The sequence below is a fragment of the Balaenoptera borealis genome (genome assembly GCF_965194805.1).
Source record: "Balaenoptera borealis genome assembly, chromosome: 5".
Taxonomy (NCBI): domain Eukaryota; kingdom Metazoa; phylum Chordata; class Mammalia; order Artiodactyla; family Balaenopteridae; genus Balaenoptera; species Balaenoptera borealis.
The window spans coordinates 131,230,389-131,243,030 of NC_138862.1; the positions used below are offsets into that span (position 1 = coordinate 131,230,389).

General features: G+C 36.5%; 1 protein-coding gene across 3 annotated transcripts in view; it reads left to right on the top strand.

Moving 5' to 3' along the window:
• RYK (receptor like tyrosine kinase) overlaps window positions 1-12,642 on the top strand; it is a 100,976-nt gene that overhangs the window by 58,674 nt on the left and 29,660 nt on the right. For 2 of the 3 annotated variants that reach the window (XM_082392729.1, XM_082392727.1), the window contains exons 7-9: window positions 4,603-4,703; window positions 7,663-7,797; window positions 9,080-9,166. In XM_082392729.1, the coding sequence (XP_082248855.1) occupies window positions 4,603-4,703; window positions 7,663-7,797; window positions 9,080-9,166 (323 nt within the window). The remainder of the gene's footprint in view (window positions 1-4,602; window positions 4,704-7,662; window positions 7,798-9,079; window positions 9,167-12,642) is intronic. The other variant, XM_082392728.1, reaches the window with a different exon arrangement.

Below are 12,642 nucleotides of genomic sequence, written 5' to 3' on the forward strand. Positions count from 1 at the left end.
GTCTCTCTCTCCTTCCCTCTCTGTTTCTCTGTCTCTCTCTCTTTTTGGTAGCAATTATTTTACTTTTTCCTTCTAAAATCAGTTTTTGTGTACTTGTCTCTCCTGCTAGAATGTAAGCTTTTCCCAGTTAGGGAGCAGTGCATCTTACTGCTGACTCCCCAGTCCTACATGGTGCCGTACATACAGCAGGTAAGCATATGTGTGGCAGAAACAAAAGCACAAGGGGATGGGTATCCTGGTTGGATTAATTCCTGCCCCTAAGTACTCTCTGTCCCCTCTGTTACACTTTCTTTATCTGAGGAGAGAAAGAAGAGAGAGGAGGTCAGAGTGAGAAGGGAAATTCACGGATGGGGTGTTTCAGAGTATGTTTTGTATATATGGTTGTGTTAGAATCGGGTTTTGTAGAGAAAGAACTGAGGGGGAAGTGAAGTAACAGGAACATTTTGATGGGACTCTGGGAGAGGATATGGCAGAGTTAGAGGTCACTGGAAGGCATGGCATTTAGTAGTCTGTCTTGGTAAACACATTCTCCTTGAATGCTTGCTGCTTGTGTGGGGGCGCTCTGAACCCACAGAGATCAGAGTTGTGTAAGAACTTCAGAATCCATGGGGCTCATACCTTTGCTGCTGAAATAATTTGTTACCACCCATGAATTGGTGTTCCAGTTCTCTAGTTTTCAGGCAGATGTTTCCAGACGTTGCCTGAATAGAAGTAGCTTTCATCATCACTTGTTTTCAGAGTACAGCCTAGTGGTTAAGAGCGTGGACATCTCTGAATTCTGGCTGTGCTACTTACTAGCTTTGTGGCCCAGATAGAGGAAGTTCTGTAGCTGCTTTATGTCTCAGTTTTCCTCATCTCTAAAGCAGAGATGATCATGGCACATACTTTGTAGGCATGTTGCGAAGTTTTAGTGAAATAAAAGTGTAAGCTCTTAGAACAAGCCCGGCATATAGTAAGTGCCATTATTATGATTTTTCTTTTCAGAAAGTTGCAGTGTGTTGGTAGTGATGGACTAATTTCTTCTTCAACTCTTTCCTATTCTACTAGCTGTTATTTATTACATGCCAGGCAAGCTAATAGTGGTGACTAGAAAGTTCCCATCCAGTAATCTAATAGAGACACTGCTTCTTCCCTCTGCGCTGGGGCCACTGAGATAACAATGGCTACCATTTCATTGAGTGCTATTTACCAGTACTGTACCAAGCACTTTACATGTATTATCTTATTTGACACTCACAGCCACTTATGGGTATGGTACTGTCCTTGTTTTAAAGATAAAGAAACAGGCTTGAAGAGATTAAGTAACTTTTTCAGGGTTGCACTGCTAGGACCAGGGCCAAGCAACAGGAGGGACTCATTATTGTTGTAATAGCTGTATTGTAATAACTCAGTATTGTAATTGTATAAAGCACTTGTTAAATGCCAGGCACTGTTCCATGTGCTTTACATCCATTAATCCTCTTAATCCTCACAGCAGCCCTGTGAGGTTTGATGGAACCCATGGCTCCATGGAATTGCTTGCACGGGGATGGTAGAGAGTTCTCCCCTTCCTGACACTCAGGAGCCAGAGTCCTCTTACACGCAGAGCTTATTTAGAGGCAGAGAATAAAAGTGCCTGAGGTGTGCTCATGCCAGGGGCAGTTGGAGCCCATGTGTGTGACTTGCCCTCTCCTGACACTATAAGCTCATCTTTTCAGTCTCTGTGTTGTGCCAGATGAGTGTATTCTGGAGATGCAGAGCTTTTGTAAAGTCCTTCCACAGAGGGATTGGTCTGCACCCTGTCTGTACTGTAGTCTTTCCCTGTTAGCTTGCAACTGTAGGAGAGTTCACTCCTTTGTGGGATACTTGAACTTGTTATTTGGCAATATCTTCATTTTCCATTATCTGCATTGCCCCATCACCCTTGCCATTACTGGTGACAGGGTCCCTTTTATTTCCCCTTATTCATTTCTGTATTCCCCTTATTCAGTGTCTAGCAGGTATCACTGAATGAATGTTGCATGAAGAATCTGTTGAATGAGGGATGAGTAGAGAGAGACAGGAAACCATTCTGTTAGAGCAATAATTCTTTCCCTCTTTCAGTATATATCAATAGCTCATGTCAGCAGCAACTCGTCTATGTGGCTTATAGCTTTCTATTCCAAGGAAGGGTGTTTTTCTCTGTTTATTGATTGATTGATTCAGTAAGTGTTAATTGAGCTCTCACTAAGATTTGGGCCCACTTGAGGCCTCTTGTGCCAGGCCCTGGCTTAAGTGCTGAGAAGGGAGGAGTGAACAAATAGGTATTTTTCCTGCCCTCATGGAGTTTACAGTCTGCTTGGGCAAGATAGACATTAAACCAGAAATCCCTGCTAAAATGTAGGTTTCATGAGGGTAGGGATCTTTGTTTCTTATGTTCACTGCTGTATCCCCAGCACCTAGCACAGTATCTAGCATCTAGTATACACTTAGTAAATAGTTTTTGAATGAATAATTAAATAAATGAATTACACAGAAAAATAGAGAAATATAAATTATAATAAGCGCTCTGAAGGAAAATGATGATCTTTGCCCTAAGTTCTAACTTCAACGCTAAAGCAGGGTTAATGTCTTCATAACTAATCTTACTTGCGTATGAAAGTTAAATGAGATAATTTATTTAGACTGGTGTTAAACTATTAAGTGCTAGCAAGTGTACATTTTTATCTCATTTTTTACCTCATGTGATGTAGATATTGAATTTAATAGGTATCAGGGGTCGATCCCCAACTGCTCCGTGCTTCTCTCATGGCAGTAAGTCTGGGCTTTCAAAGGTTTGTTCTGAGCGCTTAACATTAGTGCTATGCTCATTGTAGGGACCACTAAATATGGATGAGCGCATAACATCTTTGTATGCCCAGGCTTTTCAGGAATTCTGAGGTGGTACAAGAGTGCCACCTACTGTTGAGCTGCTGAAGAGAAACACAATAACTAGTAAATAATTTGGGGTCTGTCCATATTTATTCAACCTGTACGTTGGTTGCAGGTAATATTTAAATTGTACTTTCAAGTATATTATACAACTTAAGCCTCACAAAAATCCTGGGAGGTAGGTTTTCTTAGTCCCATTTTATGGGTAAGTAAATTGTATTCTATTATTTCCCCCCTCTTTGGGGATGATAATGCTTCTCTTCTCTCCCCATTATTGAATCTTGGACTTTTTAACAGATTTGATTTCCGACGTGGTCTTTGAGTAGTATGTACTCAGAACTCCAAAAACAGGTGCCTGGTGGTTCCAGGAATTAAGGATGCATAATATTGGTAATAATATGCATAATTAGTAATAATAATTTGTAAGTGTATGTTTGAGGGCAGGGCACTGCCCTAAAAGGATTATATTTTTCATGTAATCCTTTTAGCAACCTTTTCAGGAGGTAGTATTATGGTTATTTTATCCGCGAGGAATTTGAGGCTCCAAAAGCATTTTGCCTAAGGTCATACAGCTAGTTAATAAATGGTGGTGCTGGCAGTTTTGATTTCAAGGTTATGCTCTACGTCTCTTCACTGTACTGTCCCATACCCACTATATGTGTAGACCTATATAGATCAATTTTTGAGTAGCATCTTTTTATCATTATGTGTTTTTTTAATCATCAGGTTATGAAAATACAGAACTATTTTGTGGGGTGTGGTCATTTAAACGATTTTCATATTTAGGAAATTTGGGAGCCTCTTATGGGACTCTGCTGATCCTATAGCTAAGGGAGGCATGGAAAGTAGACCTTCCTCCTGAGGGGATGACATCCTGCCTGTGATTTCACTCTTCATGCTGAATTTCTATGCTTCACTTCTCCACTGCTGCAAAAGTACAAGGGCTGAGGCAGTGAAATTGGAATGTGTGCAAGGGTGACCCTGGGATAAGGTCGTCGTCCACTGACAAGACAAAAGGACATTAATCTGTAGTAGTCTTGAGTATGGGATTCACATTTATTTGAGCCTACCATTTTCTGGGTCTCCTCATTGCTTAAAGAATATGGCATAATAGAATGCTTCACGTGCTAGAGATTTCTAATAAGTTCCGTAAATTCTAAAAAGGTTGGGATTGGGGAAGTAGAAGAAACAAAATGTATATGATTAAACAGATTTGAACCAGGTTGGAAGTCCCTTCCCAAGCTTTGAGCACGTTGGCACGTTTGATTTGCTTTCATACTCCATCATCTGTAGGCCATTTGATTTTGGACCATCATTAAAAGAGACCTGTCTTTATACTCCTTTTCTTAAAAGCAATCTCATTGAGCGGGATGAGTTCTTTTCCTAAGAGATGGTTCCCTAGCATAACATTTTGTGAGGTTCAGGACTGCTGTCTATGGTGTCTGAGGAATACATTTGTGAATGACTATGATATGATGAACCTGCCTGGTGGTTGTGGAGGTAGAAAGGAAGGAAAAAAATAGAGCTCTACGTTATGAGGCAGATTAAAATTTCAATATGGAACATTTGTGATAGAGATCCATGCATTATTGTGATCTCCGTTAGGGTTTTAAGCTGGTTATAATGGCTACATGCGTTTTGTATGTATGGAAAAAGGAAATTTCTCATTGAACCTGACTTGCCAAGTATTTCTCTCTTAAAAATTGTTTGCAGCATCAGTGCCAGCAGTAGTTCCCAAGGGCTGTCTCAGCCATCTACCCAGACGACTCAGTATCTGAGAGCCGACACACCCAACAATGCAACTCCTATCACCAGTAAGAGTTAATTTAATTCTAAAGATGGTTTACTAAAATTGTCTATGGTCTGTCTTTCCTTGGTCCTGTGTGGTTAGTTACTTGTGGGACGTGTGCCATGCTGTGTACATATTATCTAACATGTACAGAATTAGGCTTTAACTTTTGCTTTCTAGAGCATTGACTGAAACATTCCAAAATTGGAGTATTAAAATTTTAGGTTTAATTGCTAGAATTAGTTTCGGGGAGATTTCTATAGATTATGTTAAGAGGGCTGCTGAATCATCTCTATACAAATTCAGAAGGAGGATTTTCAGGTAGTTAGATAGAATAAGCCACTGATCTCTATGAAGGCAGAGACTCGGATTTTAATGAATTATTTGATGGTCTCATGGGCTGTGGTTAGGACTTTACATTGTTTTCTGATCATGATGGGAAACTAGCTGCCATTAGAGTTGAGAATGGGGTCTGATTTCCTTTTTTTGAACAGGATTTTGGTGAAAGTTTTTATACTGTAACATGTAGATGTTTGGGGGAAAATAATCATTCTTAGAGTATAATTTAGACATAATGAGGACTCAGTCACCATACAAATAAGAAACTACACAATCATCAGGATAGACAGTGGACCACAAGTCAGGGCTCAACTCAGTGGTGCCATTGATTAATGAGGTTCTTGTAGGCGATTAACTATTATCTCCCCTGGGCTGACTTTTACTCTCTAGTAAACTAAAATTAAAGAGTATCTGTTCTTCACCCAGTGCCCTCTTGTGGCCTTTCAGTACTGTTTCTCATTAAGAAGTACCAGGATTCTTTGGAGAAACGGATGATTCCAGGACTGGGTCGGGAATGTGTAAGATAAACCTGGGACATGTGTTGAGCCAAAAATCCAGGAAGCTACTAAAGACAAGAGCTCCCCAAAATGGGACCATTGAGCATCAGAAAGAATAATGACTGCAGTGGATTGATGAAGTGATGTAAATGTGAAATGTAAAAATGTGTAAAAATCCACAAGTTCGTAATGATACTTTTTAGAAAAATCGGTCATTATGGGAGTTAACTAAGGCACCAATAATGCCTTACTCTGACAACTGGCTACCTGAACTATTTCACAATAACCAGATAGTGCTGGTTTATGAAGGAAAATGTTTTTTTACAGAAGAATCCCAGCTAATAAATATGGAAGGAATGATAGAATTAGAAAATCATACTTGCATCCCCTAATAAAATACTTGATTCAGGAAAAGATCGTCAGTGTTTTAAACTATACGAACAAAGGGAAGTAGGGAACCTTACCATTTGAGGGATCAGAGTGTCACCGCCTGAATCCACTACTGAAACTTAGCATCATTAAAAGTAGGACAGCTAAGTATTTTGTGCTTCCAGATGGAATATTCTTGTCTCCCCTCCCCCTCCAAGAGTTAACCTGGATCTAATCAAGGCTGTAAAACTGACTTGCAGTTTACAAGAAATACAGGGATAGAGAAACAAGTTAGATGACACTAGAAGAGGCAGATGCTGGACATTCTCCAGGATAATTGACGCAGTTTCTTTAATAAGATGTGGCAAGAAAAACGAAAGGGAAGGAGGGGGCACTCTAGCTTAAAAGAAATCTAAGAGAAATCATAACAGCAGTTAACATCTCCACCAAGGAAAGAAAGACGTATGTTCCTCAGGAAATGTAATGATAGATGTGAGAGTAGTCCAAACTATTTATAAGAAACACATCATTGCTTTTAATGTCTAGCTGTCAAGATTTGCTCATTAGAGTCAATTCTTGATTGTGGATATAACCTTAAAGACGTAGATAAGTAATTTATTATATATGCTAAAAGCAAAATGCATTTTAAAAAGTCAGTGGAAATACATTTATTTGTTGACAAATTTTTTTATTTACCACCAATAAGAAGTTTGTTTGTTTTGTAGACATTACCTTAAGGAGATAGATACTTCATTTCTTATGTATGATAAAAACAAATAGTGCTTTTAAGAAAACCCAATGGAAGTATATTTGTCTATAAATAAAAAAAGAAAGGAGCGGAAAAAATACTTGAAGACAAAATAGCCAAGAGTTTTCCAAAATAACAAAACACAGCAATCCACAGATGCAAGAAACTCAGAGAACTCCAGGAAGGACTAAACACTCATAAATGCTCACGTATGCACACGCATGCACACGCACCTAGACATATCATGGTCACAGTGCTGTCAGTGGAATCAGGCTTTGTCAGCCGAATCCATCCATTACAAAGTTCTCCAGAGCCGTTCATGTGGTTCTTCTCGCAGCCACTGATGACCATTGTCCAGGTCCACCCATTCTTTAGGGATTTTTCTTCCCCAAAATACTGTTCCAGTGGGGATACCAGTCCAATTTCTGCTTGCTAACACTAACTTTTATTCTGACTTTTTTTCTTGCAATGAGAATTTTAATTTATGGCCAGAAATTCTGTTTTGCTGTCATCATATTAAGAATGAATGGGAATTAAGGGAACCGAAAAACGAATATGAATCTCACAGTGGCTGTATGGATGCCAGAATGATTAAATCAATTATATATATTTTTTTAGAAAAGATATTTTTACAAACATCTCTTCATTCGAAAAGGTTTTTTTTGTTAGGAGATTATATTAGAAAATCTTTGGAGAGAAAAGCAGTCCATATGAGGGATTAAATTAAATTCCATGAATCAGAGCTTGTTTCATTTGGCTGAAGAACAATTGAACTGGTAGTAATATAATATTATTTTTAGTGTTTCTTGTTTTAATTCTGCATTTTAAGATTCTGGGATAGGTGGGAAAGTGTTTCTTTAAAATTTATTATGGCCTTCATAAGTAATTCTCCCTGTTCGTGTGTGTGCCTTTTTCCATTTATGATTCTTACATTGATTCATTCCTGTGACTTGAGTCCTGAGGTTCTAACTGAACTAGTTGACCCTGATGCCATAATAAGGGTATTTATATTTCTTGGTTTGGCTTTGTTGGCTCCTCAGGTTATCCTACCTTGCGGATAGAGAAGAATGACCTGAGAAGTGTCACTCTTTTGGAGGCCAAAGCTAAGGTGAAGGATATCGCAATATCCAGGGAGAGGATAACTCTAAAAGATGTACTCCAAGAAGGTATCTATGATCTCAAAATCAGGTTTTCAAGGAAGATTTAATGTTAGTAGTATAAAAATTTTTTTGTTTCAGAATTTAAGAATTTCATCTCATTTTGAGTTTAAGGATAGAAAGCCATGCGCAATTTGTTTCCTCTATAACACTGATTTTTATTTTCCCTTTCTTTAGATTTTCAATTTGCCTTAATATGGACAGCTTTGGTGGAAGTGTTGATTTTCAAGTATATTAAGGCATGATTATTAGTGTTTGTCACCTTTAAAGTATATTTTCTGTTTAGTTCTTGTCTGAGATGATCACTACCTAGCAGGCCTCTTTGAAACATTCTAAGTAATTCTCTCTGTGATGGAAAGTGTATGGGTTCTAGCAGAAGGCGCATGCATGGGGATTGGAGTTATGCCCAACTTCCAATCCCAGTCCCACAGTTTATTACCTATGTGACCTTGGAGAAGTCATTTCCTGTTTTCCATGTCCAGTTTCCTCTTCTCTAAATTTGGACTCCGTTGTCTACTCTTAGACATTTATGAAGATTAGATGAACTGATGTTCATTAAATGAACTAACACATGATAGGTGTTTGAGAGATAGTACCCTGCCTTTCCCCTCTTGCTGGTCCTTGCTTTCTTTTTTGAGTTTCAGGGTATTGGCTGGGGAGAATGCTGAAAGAAGAAGACAGAAATTAATAATAAAATACTTTATTGAGCTCTTCAAGTTGTTAAATAGAGAATTACTTTCCCCCCCCTTCCATAACTCAGTTTGGAATGTTTTGGATGCATGTGAGTCATGCTGAATTCATCTGTTTGGTTGAGATGCTTGTAGGTCAGTCACAGCCAAGGGAGGGGCTTGAACTGTCTCCAGTGGCAAATAGTAATTAATGGAAGCAGGTTTTTTTGGTGTTTTTGAATGTATGAGGAGAGTCCATTTTTCTCCTTTGTCGTTGCTCTGAGGCTAAGCCTAGAAACTCATAAATGTCTCTATGGATACCCCATTACTGAGCTCCAGTGCTCCTGTCTATATCATTAGTTTATTTAGGATATTTCAGAATGAATTCTCATATATAGTTTAAATTTGGTATTTCAAAAGGCAAGTTAAGATATTTTGTAGTTAAAAAGAGCCTTTAACAGTCATTAAAAAACAAAGATTTGAGTCTTTTTATGCTAGGGCAGGAGTAATGTTGACCACATTTTCCCTTGTTATGTTTAAGTTGTATTGTGCCAGAAAGTTTTGTACTTATAATTTTATGAACATTATCATATGATCTCAATAATTATTATTTTTCCTTTTAGGTACTTTTGGGCGTATTTTCCATGGGATTTTAGTAGATGAAAAAGATCCAAATAAGGAAAAACAAGCATTTGTAAAAACAGTTAAAGGTAGGATTTTATTTCCCATTCTGTTTCCATACTGCTTTTCTGTCTAAGGTGGCTTATGTCAGCGAAATTGTTTCAGATTTTCAGTGTGTGCCAGACCTTAATCAGTCCATGTTAATTTAGCTCATACAGTCTAAACTTTTTGGAGATTTGTGTTGTTTTCATTAAGGTATAGAAAATAGAAGCTAATAAATTAAGACATATATTTATTATATTATTATTATTATATTATTATATATTATTATTATTATATTATTATTATTATTATATATTTATTAGATATTACTCAGGCTTCTAATTAAACTGCATCCACTTGACTTCATTTTTGCTATATCTAATATTATGTTTTTCCTAGGTTAAAATTCTTTGGTTTTTCCTTCTTAAAAAACATTGATAGTAGTTTTCCCTCCATCTCAGCACCCCCCCACCCCCAAAACTGAGGACTTATAAAGAAAAAAAATGACCCCCAGACCCACTGTACCTTATGTGAATAGCTGCTATTTGCCTTTCTCTCACTCCCTCTCCTCCCTTTTTTTTTTTGCTGTTATATATAATTTGCCGAAAATATCTCTGTGTGTGTGTGTGTGTGTGTGTATTATTTCTTGGTAGAGTTTTGCAGGTATAGCTGTAGTTGGAATTGCTGCCCCACAAGGTGTTTACATTTAAAATATTGATAGTTGTTGCCAGATTGTTTTCTAAAAGGTAGTGATAGTTTATATTTTCATGAACAGAATACCTATTTTTACATATTCTCCTTTTGGAGAAATGTGATGCTTAATTTTTCACTTGCTGATTTCACTTATTGATTTATATAAAATTTTCAGTTAGAGATTCTCTATCAACATATACTAGAATACGTTTTTATATGGCTTATTGCCTAATACTGGTAAATTAGCATGACCTTTTATAATATTAGAATTTTAATGATTTATAATTGATTTGTATATTTAAGCTTTGTAAAAGCTTAAATAATTCTTAGGTAAGTCTATTTGTTCATTTTAAGAGAGAAAATGTAATTTAAAGAGTGCTTAATGTCTGACAGTGTCTGATGTAAGTTGAAATAACTGGTTATTAATTTTGGAAAAACAAATTTAGCATTCCAAATGCAGAAACTGAGGGCAAAATTAAATTTAGTTTTATGAGTAGGAGGTGACAGTTTTATGAAGTTCACAAAGTTAATTTATAAGAACTTATGTTTCTAAATTTAGTTAAAGGAATTCTTAGGAAGTATGAAGGGTTTATGTTTATTGTTTCTAAAAAGTTGGGTTGTACTAATCTAACAAAAATAACTTTGGAATTTGATTTCTTTTAATTTAGCAAAATTGCTTGTTTAAGGATGCTACAAACACACACTTTCTTCTTTCTAAACAGATGGTTTAACTTACTGTTAAGTGAGTAAGTTAACAGTTAATAAAATGAATTTAGTTTATTCATTCACTTCTCCTAACCCCAAAACACTTCTAAAGATTGATTTTTAGGTTTGGTCCCACTAGGTTTTCTGACTAGTTTTGAAGGATACTTTACATATTACTCTTTATAAATGTAAAATTTGAGCCCTAAGTTTAATAATGTCTGCCTTTTGTTACAGTTTCTCCATTTTTTAAAGGAAACATTCCCCCTTAACTCTAATATTTCTTCTGGGGTTTGTAAATATTCTATGGATAATTTAGAACTGGGCTACTATTAATTTGTTCTGAAGGAATGTTGAATTAACAAAAGAGGTTTCTGTATAGAATTGGGTTGATTTAGGATTGGAAGTGGGGGGAAAGGAAATAATAGTGATAAGAAAACACAATGCAGATACTGGGACTGTTTCACAAGATAAGATTTCTCTTTCCGTGTACCTTTGAATTGTAGTCACTTGCTTGTTTCTGTGTCTCACCACTGTAATTATAATGTTCTCTCTGAGCTAGACGGAAACAAGAGAAAGCATAGTGAGTCCTTAGCCAAGATATGGTCATGATTTGCGTGGGAAACACAGAGGAAGTGTACTGACCACGGTATTTGCTTTAAAATTGTTAGATAACTCCACATGATTGAGTGTCTCTGAGATTTATTCTTTTGGAATGTTATTTTTATTTTTTAATTGAAGCTACGTAGAGTTGACAAAGTTCTTTCACAAATATGTATGCTTTGTTACATGCTATACAATTAGAAGTACAGCTAAAAATGCAAAAATATGTTTTTAAAAGATCAGTTACTTTACCTTTATTTTTTTATTTATTTATTTTTATATTTATTTTATTTATTTATTTGGTTGCACCAGGTCTTAGTTGCAGCAGGCGGGCTCCTTAGTTGCAGCTCACCTGCTCCTTAGTTGCAGCTCGCCAACTCCTTAGTTGCGGCATGCGAACTCTAAGTTACGGCACGTGAACTCTTAGTTGTGGCATGCATGTGGGATCTAGCTCCCTGAGCAGGGATTGAACCCGGGCCCCCTGCATTGGGAGCGTGGAGTCTTAACCACTGCACCACCGGGGAAGTCCCTACCTTTGCCTTTAGGCATAAGCAGGAAATTGGAGTTTGGCTTCTTAAAAGTTACCATTTTTCACAGAGACTTAATGGATATTCCAATATAAATTTCCAGAGATTGAAATTAGGAATCTGAATTTCACACAGTGAATATTGTGAAATTGAATTCCATGAAATAAATCAATTAATTTGAGGTTATTGGTATTAAGTTCTTGTTTTCTTTTATAGCTTCTAATTTTTTACAAATTAGAAATAAGTAGGGTTTTTTAAAAATCATTTTGTTCTTGTAACTTTTAGAATGTAAATTATTGTATAGTATTCTTTTCAAATGTATACATCTTAAAGATAGACCTTTCAGTATTTAAAATTATAAGACTAGGACCAGACTGGGTAAGGAATCCAGGAAAATGATTTTTTCTTACTAAATGTATAAAATTATTTTTTCTCCAAAGTTTCCTTAGCTCATTATCCAGCTCAAGTGTCCATTGCTTAATAGAACATGCTTATCAAAGTTAAAACCTTAAAAAATTATGCAAAAAATGACACATCCCGAAATTACCTTACATTTTACTTGGATCTCTGTACCAGTTGACAAGAAGGTAAACTCTTACCAAATGGGTACAGACCTCCAACTATTACTAGTTTTCAGTTCTAAAAAGATCCTTCCAGCCCCCAAATAGTTCTGGCCATAATTTTATTAACAGTTGTTTAGATTACAGAAAGAGTAAAAAGGCATATTCTGCCATTTACTAAATGTTCCTAAATTTTAAGCAGTTTTTAAACAACTAGAGTTTATTTCAGCAGACATTGAGGTAAAGTGCTTTTTCAAAGAAGTAGCAAGTATTCCAAGTCCTTGGCTTTTTGTCTACCCATTTTGTATTCCTACAAAAGTTTTAACTAAGTGAAGCTGTCTGGAAAGGGAACACTAATATCAAGTAATGAGAGAGGGAGTGATTCCACGGGTTAGTCTTGGAAGTAAATGAAATTTACTATTTCTCAGCTTTGACAGC